Source organism: Zalophus californianus, chromosome 16, assembly GCF_009762305.2.
Source record: "Zalophus californianus isolate mZalCal1 chromosome 16, mZalCal1.pri.v2, whole genome shotgun sequence".
NCBI lineage: Eukaryota > Metazoa > Chordata > Mammalia > Carnivora > Otariidae > Zalophus > Zalophus californianus.
This window is the reverse complement of record NC_045610.1, coordinates 10,123,875-10,138,766: the sequence shown is the minus strand read 5'-3', so window position 1 is coordinate 10,138,766 and position 14,892 is coordinate 10,123,875. Positions and strand designations below refer to the sequence as shown.

Sequence of the window (14,892 nt, the reverse complement as noted above, 5' to 3'; positions counted from 1 at the left end):
ATTGGGTGATGAGCACTGAGTGTTGCATGTAAGTGATGAATCAGTAAATTCTACTGCAGAAACCAATATTGCACCTTATGTTAACTAAAATTTAAATTAAAAAAACTACAGATAATGTTTTTCCTCTGTATTTTCAAATTTTCTAAAGAAACTATTTTTTACATAAATTAGAAAAAAATTTATTTTCTTTATAAAAAGTATAAGCATGGTAATTGCAACTGAATTTAAGGGGATTATTTTAAATTTAATTTAAATTGAACAAAACTGTGGTTGTCTTGAGAACAACTGACCACATTTTACAGCCCAGCGAGCCAGTACAAAAGGCTTGAGAGTTATTCAATAGCAATTTTTCTTTACAGCAGTCCTCAGATTGTTTTCATTTACCAAAAAGTCAAAAGTACTGACTTTAAAAGTATGGAGCACTACATGTGGTTTTCAGGTTTAACAAAATTTTTACTTTCCCATAGCACTAACCTGTAGAGACTGGCATAATCGGACTTTCTTTTAGGCGCCATGCCTGGATATGGCTAAATAAACATTACAGACCGACCGACGACGCCGCAGGGGAAGAGCACAAATATTTACCTTCTTAGCGTCTGCAGAAGACCTCAACCCTTCTGGCAGCGTGTGCACGACAGGTAAAACCGCGGCGCTGACGCGCGGGAAATGGGGATCAGAAACCTGCTCCAGACGTGGTCGCTTGGATTCCAGGGAATCATGATCCACGGGGGATGGCCCTGGGTGAAACTGTTCATATCCAGTTCTCCTTTCTTGAGGCCTAACACATAAAAAGAAAAGAAACACTTGAAAATTGTAAAATGATATACAACTTCCTGCTAACATCCCTGGTTGGACTTTGAAATAAATGAGAAAATTATGCTTACTACTAAAGTGAACCTCCTCCCCCCTCCCCCCCCAGAAGAAGAATGTACATAAAGTGCTGTTAAACTTCTAATAAAAAAAAGTTTCTTCAGGGGAGATGGGAGTGGCAGTAGTAAAGTGAAAGACATAACAAAAGATTTCAATTTGCAGAAAATTTAGAGATGCTGAGGAATATCCCTAAAACACTATTTTTAAACCTATGCCGTAATAATTGAATTTAGTACAATCTAGACTAGAAGAGCCACCATTTTTAACCAATAATAAAAACAAGCAGGAAAAAACAAATCTCCCAGCAACTGTACATGGAAACATAAATGACTTGAGTTGTGAGGTACTAAGACTTAAAGATGAGTCTCTTGAGTGGAAATGTAACATTGCTTTGAAATTTTGACCCCCAAAATACGCATTCTGCCTAGTTTCTGCAAGTACATAAGCATCTTAAACGTCAGGAATCTGTCTCTGATTCCTTTACATGAGTACTGTGTGTGGGTATTAATTTCACTTTCCCTTTCCTACCAAAGTATTTACAAAAGCAACATTTTACTTTGTGGCCAAGCTTTAAACAAATGTTTCACAAAACATTTCTCAATGAAAAGGATTATCACTGGGTTTCCTATTTGTTTTTTTCTAACTTTTTTTTTTTTTAAGAGAAGGGGACAGAGGGAGGGTGGGCAGAGAGAGTGGGAGAGAGAATCCCAAGCAGGCTCCACACCCAGCATGGAGCCCAATGTGGGACTCAATCTCACAACCCTAAGACCATGACCTGGGACAAAATCTAGAGTCAGGTGCCCAACTGACTGAGCCACCCAGGCACCCCACCACTAGGTTTCCTTTTTAGAAGAGATGACGAAATAAACCCTGAGGTCTATAAAATTATTATATTTCAAAAATCTGCAAGTGCCTGGTTGGTTGAGTCAGTTAAGCGTGGGCCTTCAGCTCAGGTCATGATCCCACAATCCTGGTATCAAGCTCAGCATCAGGATCCCTGCTCAGCAGGGAGTCAGCTTCCCCTTCTCCCTCTGCCGACCCCCGCTTGTGCTCTCTCTCTCTCAAATAAATATTTTTAAAAAATCTGAAATCTCATTCAAGACATAAATCCCACTATCTTCTCAAAATTCACAATGATGTCACAAAATATAGTGCAGTAGAAAGCCTTAGGAAGAAGACAAGGATGGCTGCTTTGGCCACTTTTTTTTTTTTTTAAGATTTTATTTATTTATTTGCCAGAGAGAGAGACAGTGAGAGAGGGAACACAAGCAGGGGGAGTGGGAGAGGGAGAAGCAGGCTTCCCGCTGAGCAGGGAGCCCGATGCGGGGCTCGATCCCAGGACCCCGGGATCATGACCTGAGCCGAAGGCAGATGCTTAACAACTAAGCCACCCAGGCGCCACCTGCTTTTGCCACTTGTATTCAATATAGTATTGGGAGTTCTTGTCAGAACATTCAGCAAGAAAAAGAAATAAAAGGCCTCCAAATCTGAAAGGAAGACATAAAGTATTTCTATTAAGATGACATGATCTCATATGTAGAAAAATATCAAGAATCCACCAAAAAAAAAGTTAGAGCTCATAAATGAATAAAGCAAAACTACAGGATATAAATTCAATGTGCAAAATTCAGTTGTATTTCTATATACCAGCAATGAACAATCTGAAAATGAAATTAAGAAAACAATTCCAGGGATGCCTGGGTGGCTCAGTCGTGGTTAAGCAACTGCCTTCAGCTCAGATCGTGATCCCAAGGTCCTGGGATGGGGCCCGGCACCATGGGAAGCCTGTTTCTCCCTCTCCCACTCCCCCTGCTTGTGTTCCCTTTCTCGCTGTGTCTCTCTCTGGCAAATAAATAAATAAAATCTTAAAAAAAAAAAAAGAAAGAAAGAAAACAATTCCATTTAAAATAGCATCCACAAGAACAAAAGTTAGGAAAAAATTTGACCAAGGAGGCCCAAAACTTATACACTGAAAACCACAAAACGTTGCTGAATTAAGGAAAACTGAAATTAATACTAAGACATCTCACGCTCATGTACTAAAAACCTTAGTATTGTTAAGATGACAATACTACACAAAGCTATCTACATATTCAATGCAATCTCTATCAAAATCCCTGGGGTGTTTTTTTGAGAAAAAGAAAACCCCACCATAAAATTCATATGGAATCTCAAAGGACCCCCAAGAGCCAAAACAATCCTGGAAAAGAAATAAAGTTAGAAGAACTCCTACTTTGCAATTTCACAACTTACTACAAAGCTACAGTAATCAAGAGTGTGGTACTGACATAAGGGTAGATATACAGACCAAGGCAATAGAATTGAAAGCCAAAAAATAAACTCTCACATCTATCATTAGTTGACTTTTAACAAGTGTGCCAAGACTATTCAATGGGGGAAAGAACCATCTCTTCAACCTATGGTGCTGGGGAAACTACATATCCTCATGCAGAAGAAAGAGGATGGACCCTTATGACAGACCACCTGCAAAAATTAACTCAAAATAGATTACAGATTTCAAAGGTAAGACCAAAAACTCTAAAACTCCTCGAAAAAAACAACAGAGAGAAATCTTCCTGACCTTGGATTTTGCAATGAATTCCTGGATATCAAACCAAAAGTCCAGGAAACAAAAGAAAAAAAACACAGATAAATTGGAGTTCATCAAAATTTCAAACTTTAGTACATCAAAGGACACTATCTAGACAGTGAAAAGAAAACCTAGAAAATGGGAGAAGTTATTTGCAAATCATGTATTTGATAAGCTTTTTTTAAAGATTTTATTCATTTATTTGAGAGAGAGAGAGCACAAGCAGGGGGAGGAACAGAGGGAGAGGGAGACTCCCCACTGAGCAGGGAGCCTAACTCAGGGCTTCATCCCAGGACCCCAGGATCATGACCTAAGCTGAAGGCAGATGCTTAACTGACTGAGCCACCCAGGTGCCCCTTGAAAAGCTTTTTATATCCAGAATATATAGAACTCCTTCCCACAACTGAACAATAAAAGGACAACCCCTCAAAAAAAAAAAAAGAAAGAAAAGAAAAATGGGCAAAGGATTTGATAGGCATTTCTCCAAAGATATACAAATGCAAATGGCCAACAAACTCATGAAAAGATGGTCAACATCATTCATCATTATGGGAACACAAATCAAAACCACAATGAGGTACCATTTAATACCCAGTAAAGAGGCTTAACTTGTTTTAAGAAAGGGGGGGGATTACAAGTGTTTACAAAGATGTGGAAAAATTGGAACCTTGTGCACTGCCACTGGGAATGTAAAACTATACAGCCACAAAACTTTACAGTTCTTCAAAAAGCTATACATAGAATTACCGTACGACACAGCAATTCCACCTGGACGTATGAGGTATATATCAGAAAGTACTGAAAACAGGGACTCTGAACAAAGGTACTGAAAATGGACTCAGACACTTGTACAACAAAATTCGAAGCAGCATTATTCACAGTAGATGAAAGGAAACAACCCTTGTCCACCGACAAAGGGATAAACAAAATGTGGTATATACATCATCCAGTGGACAATTATTCTGCCACAAAAAGGAATAAAGTTCTGACACATGCTACAATATGGATAAACCTTAAAAACATTATGCTAAGTGAAATAACCGAGACACAAAAGGACAATTATTGTATGACTCCATTTATGAAATAATTCATTGAAAAAGAAAGTAGATTAGAAGTTACCAGGGACTGAGGGGGGCGGGGAATTACTGCCTAATCGGAACAGAGTTTCTCTCTGGGGTAATGAAAAAGTTCTGGAAATAGTGGTGATGGTTGCACAACATGGATGCACTTAATGCCACTAAACTGGAACATTTAAAAATGAGTAAAATGGCAAATTTATGTTACATATATTTTCCCACAATAAAAAAGTTCACACACAAATTAATTCTTAGAATCATGACTAATAAAGACTAGCCTAGGAACTAAAGAGAGATCCGAAAGGCTAACACAAAAATTTTATATGAGAAGGTTACTACTACTTGAAAGGATGATTTATACTTTTTCACCAGTTACTCTTTTCCATTCACTCAACTCACTGGACTCTGACTTAATCGCCCATCGCTTGTTTCATGGTTATTACAAGAGGTCACCACTCACTAAAGTCAGCAATGACCTCCTGAAACTGAAAGCAAAAGAATATTTTTAGACATATGCTGACCTGTCCTTTACTTACTCCTTCCTTCCTGAAACTCTCCCGCCTCTTGGGTTCCAGGACACTGGAACACCCTGCTTGTCGTGGTCTAATGTAACAGTCTTCTGCTGGCACATGCGACAGTTCTCCATAGGGAACACGAGCACAGATCATTTTAAAACCGTCAACTTCCAGAGATCCTGAGCTTCCTTATCCACTCTTCACCTACGCTGACTACTGAATAACAAACCTATAGCTCTCTGCTCTCTGCTTCTCCCACAACTGCGCATCACATAGAAAGCTTCCGGCTCACCCTTCTTGGACCTTTCACGGAAGCAGTGGCCCCCAAGTGTGCGTACCTCCAGGGCTGCAAAGAAACAAATCCTCTGCAAGCCAACAGTTCCCAAACGTCAACAAAATTGAAGAACTTAAGTTGTTAACTAACATTTTCGTCTTAAATATGTGATTTAGGGTATATACCTCATAAGAAATTATTTTTGTGGATAAGGTTTCGTGGTACCTTCATCAAAATAAAAAATAAGAACAGAGTATATGCTGCCTTTATTCTATCAATGGGTAATATGTTGAAAACAGCCCCGTCTATCTCATTAATGCATGGATGCATTTCCATGAAATTTTACTTATATTTGATAAATTTGTTTCTTGTTTTCTTAAATGATTGCTGTTTTGATCTTGAAATAATAATTATATTTCAATCCAGAAGTTTCTTTAGTAGATCATCTTTTAGAAACAGATACGTTTACATATTGTTGTTATAAGATAGGTTGATCAATAAATGACTGAATAATCAAAACGAATCACATTAGGATACATTTTGAGAAAAAAGAAGAATTAACATATGAGTTCCAAGGAAAAAAGGAACAAAATAAGAAGTTTTGTTAGAGACAAGTTTGTTCATATATGGTATCATTTTAAGTGGATGAGGGTATCAATTCACTGTGGTATTTAGATTCTACCAGAGAAGTTTAAAAATGTATTAGAGCAGTTTTGCTTTAAAATGCCAATATTTTCAATATGACAAATTATATTGATCTTTTAAGACATATAAAAAACTTTAGATGTCAACTTAAAAATGTACAATACAGCTTTTCAATATTCTTTTGAGAAATATGCAAGTAACCTGTTTGAAGACCACTATTTCAAAACCATTTTCCTTTCTCTCTCTCTTCTTCAGAGGCTTCCCTCTCATGGTATCTTTAGATGTCGGGGACCCTCTGGGTTCATCTTTAAACTCTAGCCCTTCTCATTTTCCGCCCTCCCTGGATCACATGTACCAATCTGGATCCTCCCCTGAGCATGCTGGATACATCTCCACCTGGATGTTTCACAGGAACCTCAAACTTAACTCATACCAAACTCAAGCTGTCTGTGCCTTGTTGCTTTTTTCTTGATCTCTATCCCAGTGTCACGGCAATGGAACCAACAGCCATCCGACAAGCTAGAAACCTAAGATTAATCCAGGTCTCCTCCTTCGCCTTTGCCGACTGCTACGACTGGGTGGCCTCACCTCCTGACTCCAGCCTGTCTTGTCTCAAGCTCCGTTTCACTGCCATACCTTATGCCCGCGCTCTCTCTCTTTCAGGTCTCATGTTCTCTCCACTTCTAGTCTATCCACCTCAAATTCATCCCCCACAGAGCAGCCAGAGGTCTTCTATCAGAAACAAGCAACCAGCATTAGGCTAAAGCCCCAGCCCCTCAACACAACACTTAGAATCAGGGCCACTGCTGGCCTGGCAAGAAAATTATGTGTGAAATGTCTATAAGCAAATGCAACCCACTGGTACACAGGGCCTGGCCAACTGCCCAAGCAGGATTTCAGCCCTCGGTTTTCCCCTCAACCTACAAAAGTTAACTTCCAAGTATTACATTTTACCTCTAGTGAATCTGCCTACGAGATTTACCGAAGCCAGAAGGTAGAATACACCCAGTGCTAGAGAAGAACACAAGGCTACCAGGACACAGGACAATTAAGACAAACACTGAGTACAGAAAGCTCTCTTTCCATCAAGAAATCAGGCTAGGGGCGCCTGGGTGGCTCAGTCAGTTAAGTGTCTGCCTTCGGTCAGGCTTCACTCAGCAGAGTCTGCTTCTTCCTGTCCCTCTGCCCCACCCCCACTCATGTGTGCGCTCTCTCTCTTTCAAATAAATAAAATCTTTTAAACAAAAGAAAGAAAAGAAAAAAGAAATCAGGCTATTTCCCATTTCAGCTTGCACATCCTTTTTACAAGAACAAAACTACTCATGGATAAATAAATGTATAATTTAGCATTTAAAATTTCAAAAACAAATACAATTTTATATTGAAGTCCTGGGGGAGTTAAGCATGAAAACTGCATTTTAAATGAACATACTGCCTTTTAAAAACTAAAACCAGTGGAAAGGTACTGCCACTCTGGAAACAGTCTAGTCATTTCTCAAATGGCAAACAAACAGAGAACTATCATATGATAAAGCAATTCTACTCATAGGCATATTCTCAAGAGAAAGGAAAATCCATGGTCAAATAAAAATGTGTGCATGAATGTTCCTAGCAGCATTATTCATAACAGTCAAAAAGTGAAAACTTGGGGCGCCTGGGTGGCTCAGTCGTTAAGCATCTGCCTTCGGCTCAGGTCATGATCCCGGGGTCCTGGGATCGAGCCCCACATCGGGCTCCCTGCTCCGCGGGAAGCCTGCTTCTCCCTCTTCCACTCCCCCTGCTTGTGTTCCCTTGCTCGCTGTCTCCCTCTCTGTCAAAATAAATAAAATCTTTAAAAAAAAAAAAGTGAAAACTCAAGTATCTATCAATTGATGAATGGATAAATAAGGTATAAAAAAATCAGCTTTTCATACTAAAAAATCTCTATAGATTTTTAAACTTAGAAGTTCTTATATTTTACTGACTTCCATGACCTCTTAATATCATCTTTAAATATCTTTAAAACAAATTAAAGTTATTAAAAAAAGTTGTTAATTGGGTTTTTTACTATAATATACCTACTATACCCTATCATTTTAATTTTTTTTTTAAAGATTTTATTTGACAGAGAGAGACACAGCGAGAGAGGGAACACAAGCAGGGGGAGTGGGAGAGGGAGAAGCAGGCTTCCCGCAGAGCAGGGAGCCCGATGTGGGGCTCGATCCCAGGACCCCGGGATCATGACCCGAGCCGACGGCAGACGCTTTTTAAAAAAATTTTAAAGAAAAGATAACCCTCATTTAAGGGGAATATGTCATAAGGTCCATAGTTATTCAAAAACAGTGGTCCACAAAAATCATCTAGAATTACGTCAAGTGATTTTTTTTATGCCTAGCTATGGAAGGCTATTCTCTGAAACAAAATTTATTTCATCTAAATTTTCAAATTTACAAGCATGATTTGACTTCTCTTGCTGTTCAAAGGAAAACCAATTATCTGAATTTCAGTGAATCTTTTATAATATCTGAAACTACCTCAACTGTTCTGCATCTGTTCATCTAAATATCCAAATATTCTAATTATGTGGACTAATTTTTCTGATGAAATCTAGAAAACATGATTGATGATATTCACCCAAAAATGACTCTTATATTTTAAGAGCACAGTTCATAAAATGATATAGATTTGCTAACCAAAAAATGCCAGGAATACAGAACAAAACTAAGTAGCAAATCACCCCAAATCCACCACACAGAAACAATGCCAAAATTAGATGAATCTCATTCCCAGTCATCATTTTTATTCTTATATACAGATGAATGGATGTACAGGCAAAAACAAAGCAACAAAAGAATCACATACAATATTTTTTAAGTGAAGATTATTTGGTTTGTTTTTATTCAGCTATTAAGAGAAAAAATAAAGTGAAATAAAACTTAAAAGAAGGAACTGCTGGAGTGCCTGGGTGGCTCAGTCGGTTAAGCATCTGCCTTCGGTTCAGGTCATGATCCCAGGGTCCTGGGATCCAGCCCCACATCGGGCTCCCTGCTCAGTGGGAAGCCTGCTTCTCCCTCTCCCGCTCCCCCTGCTTGTGCTCTCTCTCTCAAATAAATCTTTAAAAAAAAAAAAAGAAGAAAAAGAAGGAATTGCTGTACTTCAGATAAATGCGCCTTTACCATAAGAAATTAGTTCCTAAAAATTACTGCTAAAGGGTAAGGGGAAAACTATGAAAAGCATTAGATGGGAATTTTTTTATTAACCTAACAATTCCATTTTAGAGGTATCAAATCACTCCAGGCGTACTTTTCAAGTGCGTATCTTTAACCAGTCTCCCAATACCTGCATTACCTCTAGATCCTGTAGTTATACCACTTTCTACTTTCTCAAGATTTGCTCTTGACGTTCAGTGATGGAACCATAATTCATCTAGGTGTCTTACATAGACTTTTTACGTACAGGGGTGTGTGGTTTTACTACAGTCCTTTCACCATGGCTTCCATTCTTTGGCTGGATTCCATCACCTAGAAATTCTTCAAGAAGTTTTAGATGATCAGTGCTTTCATGTCTAAAACTGTCTGCCTGTTGCTTTTATTCTTAAACTTAAGCGGCATATAATATTCTTAGATGTCAGTGTCATTTTATAGCTACTGCTACACTATATTCTAACACTGTAGTAGCCTGAAGCCAGACTCTTTCCTCCCTATCAAGGATTTCCTTTGCTTCCTGGATTCCTGATTATTTTACTTATCCTTGAACTTTAAGAACTGAACCAGGATCTGTCTTAGTGTTGATCATTCTGTGTAAGTGATCCCCGGAGCAAGGTACGCCCTATCAGTCTACAGAGTTCTTCCTTCACTTTTCCAGGAAAGAGGCGTTCTTTTTAAATTATGAATATTATATCCTTTCCTTTACAGGTTCTCCACCTAGAAACATATGTTCTTATGATATGTTGGATGATTTTAATTTATCCTCCATATTTACCAACTTCTTTCTAATTGCTTTAATTTCTATCCTTTTCTTCTGCATCCACTCCGATCACCTCTGGACTTTCTTGCACAACAAAGGTCTAACCTTAGCCACACCTGTTTTAGTCCTTGTTCTTACTTATTTTATATATCAAATTTATACTGGTGAGCTTGGGAGCACTGGAATGTCCAAGCTTTCATTTTATCTAATTGGGTTGCCTTGTACCTTTTATTTTTTTTTACGATTTTATTTATTTATTTGAGAGAGAGAGGATGAGAGATAGAGAGCATGAGAGGGAAGAGGGTCAGAGGGAGAAGCAGACTCCCCGCCGAGCAGGGAGCCCGATGTGGGACTCAATCCCGGGACTCCAGGATCATGACCTGAGCCGAAGGCAGATGCTTAACCAGCTGAGCCACCCAGGCACCCGCCTTGTACCTTTTAAAGACCTTCTTATTAATTTTAATTTCTCCTGTAGTGCATAGCACTTAGGGGGCAAGTTCTTCAGTTTTCATCTTCTTACCCATAGGGGGTCTTTGATTTTGACACTCTGTATTGCTTTCTTTAATTTTCTTTTCCAGGCATATCTCTGCCATGTTCGTGGCATCATTACCTACTGCTCAGGTACTACACACGTGCAGCCCTACCCAGATTTTCTCTGGTATAGAATGGGGGGAGGGGTCCTTTGCCTGGCATTTGTCTACAGATAGAGGACTGGGTTTGGCTTTCTATATTTTTCTACAGCCTGAGGGAACAGGGAAATGGGGCAAAGGAGAGGAAAACTTGGCTGGGGCTCTGATAGCCTTTGTTGAGGATCCTGGTTTCCTCTACAAGCCAGACATGTAACCAGTCCTGAGGGCTTTGGCTCATCACTCTGGGAAAAAAGTCTGCCCTTTCCTGCCTGATGGCACAATGGGAATTCCCAAGCAAACAATTCACCACTAAACCTTCACCATGTACGTTTTTCTCAAATTCGGGAGTATTTATGAGAAACCCTAGGATTTTACTGACCCTCTTTCTTTCTTCAATGCTGCTTCTTTGAGAGTAGAAGTAGGAACTAGGAGGCCAAGTCATGCAAGATTCTTCTAAGTCCTCTCTTGAATGCCACTTTTCCAAGTTTATGGCAGTGGCTATATGCCTTTCCTTCTTTATACAGGGTGATTTTTAGCCTTTTTGAAGAGCTATTTTTGTATATTTGCTAGATATTATGGAGGAGGGTGATCTGAATTCTCTCCACAACCTTCACCAAGAAATTATTTTATAATAATTTTAAACACAGCCAAATAATTTCAATCCTTTTATCATCTTCAAACCTAAATAGTAAACATATTTTTAAAATAGAAAATCAGGTTCTTTATAAAATTGCTGAAACAAGAAAGCCAGAAAGGAGATTTAATAAAAGCAGCTCAACGTACTTTAGATTAAGAGCAAGGATGGGGTAAGGAGAGAGCAGAGATGGTAAGGACATTGGGGAAAATGAACGTCTACCATGAAAAGGGCCAACAAATACTCCCCTTTGAGGACACTGCCATTACTAGCCTCATTATTACAAGTGAGAAAACTAAAGTTTAAAGAATCTGAATCAGTAATTTCCAACCCTAGCTGCAAATGAAAATGACCTGGGAAACTCTAGACATACACGAATGCCTGGGCCCAATCCCAAGAACTGATTTAATTCTTCTGAGACGGGGCTTGGGCAACAAGTTTAAAAACCAAGGTGGTTCTAATATGCATCCTAAATTAAGAACACCGGCTTATACACATGACCAAGGCTACAAGCTGACCAGGACTCCAACCTAGGTCTACCTGACTTCACACCACACAGCAGCAACTGTGAACTCTGGAAACAAGTTCTAAAAGGTTTTTTTTTTAACTATTATGATAACTACTCCAAAAGATCAACAAACATAAAAGACCTCAAAATATAAACGATAAATCACCCATCATGGCTTGGTTATAAAATTCTTTAAAAAATCACATTAAACCCAATGGCACACTTGTGAAGTACACACACACACTTGAGAGATTCCATCCTAGACGGAAACACAAAAGAGCGCCATTACCTGTCCGAACCCGGGTGAAATTCTGAAAGCAGGGAGGGCCGTCTGCGAAGCTGCTGCTGCTGCAGGAGCTGTGATGCCTGGCTGACTTCGAGATGAGAAGAACGATAATCAGGGACTGCAAATTCCTAGTATTAAAAGAATCATAAATTACTTATTAGCCAAAAAGTGAAAAGTGTCATGAAAGTAAACCAAGTATAAATGCAGAGAGGCAGTTATGGGCCACTAAGTATGGAAGGAAACAGCAATAATGATTTCCATCCTTCACTGATCTGATTCTTCCCCATCAACCTAAAACAATCAACATTTTAACTCTGTATCGTTCAAAAGAATTCAAAATGAAATTTGGTGTTCAGTCTATCATTGACTCATTCTCCTAATAACACGCATTACGGTAACTCCCGATCTATACTTTCAAGCAGTAAGATCTCAAACTCTTGTGTTCAATATGAAATCCTAAAAAGCAGTCCAACCTTAAATTCAAAAATGGGTGAGCTGGAAGGGCCACAGAAGCCACTGAGTTAAATCCATGTACATTTACAAATGAAAAGACAGAGCCCAGAGACTCAATCTGCTAGTTAAAAGTAATAGTTTCTCCATCATTCCAGGGGTGTGTTTTGTTTTTTTGTTTTTGTTTTTGTTTTTTGTCAGACAGAGAGAGAGAGAGAGAGAGAGAGCACAAGCAGGGAGAGCTGCAGGCAGACGGAGAAGGAGATTCCCCGCTGAGCAGGGAGCCCGATGCGGGGCTCCATCCCAGGACCCTGAGGATCATGACCTGAGCTGAAGGCAGAGGCTTAACCGACTGAGCCACCCAGGCATCCCCAGGTGGGTGTTTTTACTGTTTGTTTTCCTACTTTTGACTTTTTGTTGAAAAGACAAAAGCTTCTTTTCAAAAGAAACCTATTCATACTAACAATCATAAACAGATACTTATACCTAGAACTGCCAAATAACCCAGGAATTCTTCTCCTACATATATACACGAGGTAATTAAAAGCGTATGTCCAGGGGCGCCTGGGTGGCTCAGTCGTTAAGCATCTGCCTTCGGCTCAGGTCATGATCCCTGGGATCGAGCCCCGCATCGGGCTCCCCGCTCCGCGGGAAGCCCGCTTCTCCCTCTCCCACTCCCCCTGCTTGTGTTCCCTCTCTCGCTGTGTCTCTCTCTGTCAAATAAATAAAATCTTAAAAAAAAAAAAAAGCGTATGTCCACACACAAAACTTGATACACAAATTTTCAAAGCAGTGTTATTCACAATAGCCAAAAAGTAGAAAGAATCGAAATGCCCAGTGACTCATGATGGATAAACAAAATGTGGTGGATCTATACAGTGGGATGTTATTCAATCATATCAAGGAATGAAGTACAGTACAACCCAGATGAACCTAGAAAACATAATGCTAACTAAAAATAGACAAAAAAGGCCACATATTTGATGATTCCAGTTATATAAAATGTCTATAAGTAACAAATCAACAGAGACAGAAAGCAGATTAGTGGTTGCCAGGGGATGGAGGGAAGAGGGGAATTGGTATTAACTAGTATGAGGTATGAGTTTCATTTTGGGTGACAGAAAAGTTCTGGAAGGGGTGCCTGGGTGCTCAGTTAAGCGTCTGCCTTTAGCTCAGGACATGATCCCAGGGTCCTGGGATCAAGCCCCTTCGTTGGGCTCCCTGCTCAACAGAGGAGTCTCCTTCTCCCTCTCCCTCTCCCTCTGCACCTGCTCGTGTGCTCTCTCTCTCTCACTCAGTCTCTCATGTAAATAAAATCTTAAAAAAAAAAAAGTTCTGGAATTAGATAATGGTAATGGATGCCCAACACTGTGAACATACTAAAAGCTATTATACACCTTAAAATGGTGAGTTTTATATGAATTACATGTCAACAAAAATTTTTTAATCATAAACATATAAAACTGAGCAGTACAGACTGAAACATGGAATAGATAAGAGGTCCAGAGCCCTCTGCTATAAGCAGATGATAGTAAAACATAATTTTTACATAGTCTAAGAAAAAAGATACAAAGTTGGAAACATAATCAAGAAACACTAAACACTAAAGAAAAGTCAGAGCCACCTTTTCCTTAAGATTTTATTTATTTATTTGAGATAGAGAGCATAAGCGGGATGGGGGGCGTGGCACAGAGGGAGAAGCAAGGCTCCCCACTAAGCAGGGAGCCCGACACATGGGGCTTGATCCCAGGACCCGGGGATCATGACCTGAGCTGAAGGCAGACACTTAACCAACTGAGCCACCCAGGTGCCCCAAGTCAGAGCCACTTTAAAAAGACCACCACCACTCACTCAAAATATAATTTACATTCAAAGAAATAGATAAAAGACTAAACAAAAGTAAAAAAGAAAAGTATAAATGATATCCTCAAAAAAGGGACCGAAGAGCAATCAAAGAAATTAAAAAGTTGATCAGTGAAATTAAGCAATAGAACAGAACAGGTGAAGAGCAAACGAAAGCAAAGACAGAACAGAGGCGTTCTCTTGGGACACAGTGAAGCACACAGCTCTAGAAATTAGAGAAGAAAAGTTAAAAATGGCAGCTAGAGTAAAAAGTCCCAACCTCCAATACCCAGAGATAAGAGGCAATATTCTAAGAAATAATAGAAAAACAGCATTTATCAGGCAGAAGTTAAAAAAGATAAAGTCCTTGGACTTAAAAGGGCCTAAGAGAAAAGATGGGCATAGTTTAAAAATTAATCCATCACACTGGATGGACACAACAAAAATTTCAGACAAGCAAGGATAAAGAGAAAACTTGACTAGGTATCATAAAAAATATAAAATAGGTTTCCTACAAAGTAATAAGGATCATAATAAAAAGTCTTCTCATCAGCAACACTATACAGAAGGAAACAGACAGGAGCGCCTGGGTGGCTCAGTCGTTAAGCGTCTGTCTTCGGCTCAGGTC

The 14,892-nt window shown here is 39.3% G+C and overlaps 1 protein-coding gene across 20 annotated transcripts in view; it reads right to left on the bottom strand.

Annotated features, from left to right (window-relative positions):
* The window catches only part of NCOR1 (nuclear receptor corepressor 1), a 152,108-nt gene that overhangs the window by 108,483 nt on the left and 28,733 nt on the right, over positions 1-14,892 (bottom strand). For all 20 annotated transcript variants that reach the window (XM_027625485.1, XM_027625486.1, XM_027625496.2 and 17 more), the window contains exons 3-4: positions 11,976-12,100; positions 586-778 (exon numbers count right to left, since the gene is read on the bottom strand). In XM_027625485.1, the coding sequence (XP_027481286.1) occupies positions 586-778; positions 11,976-12,100 (318 nt within the window). The remainder of the gene's footprint in view (positions 1-585; positions 779-11,975; positions 12,101-14,892) is intronic.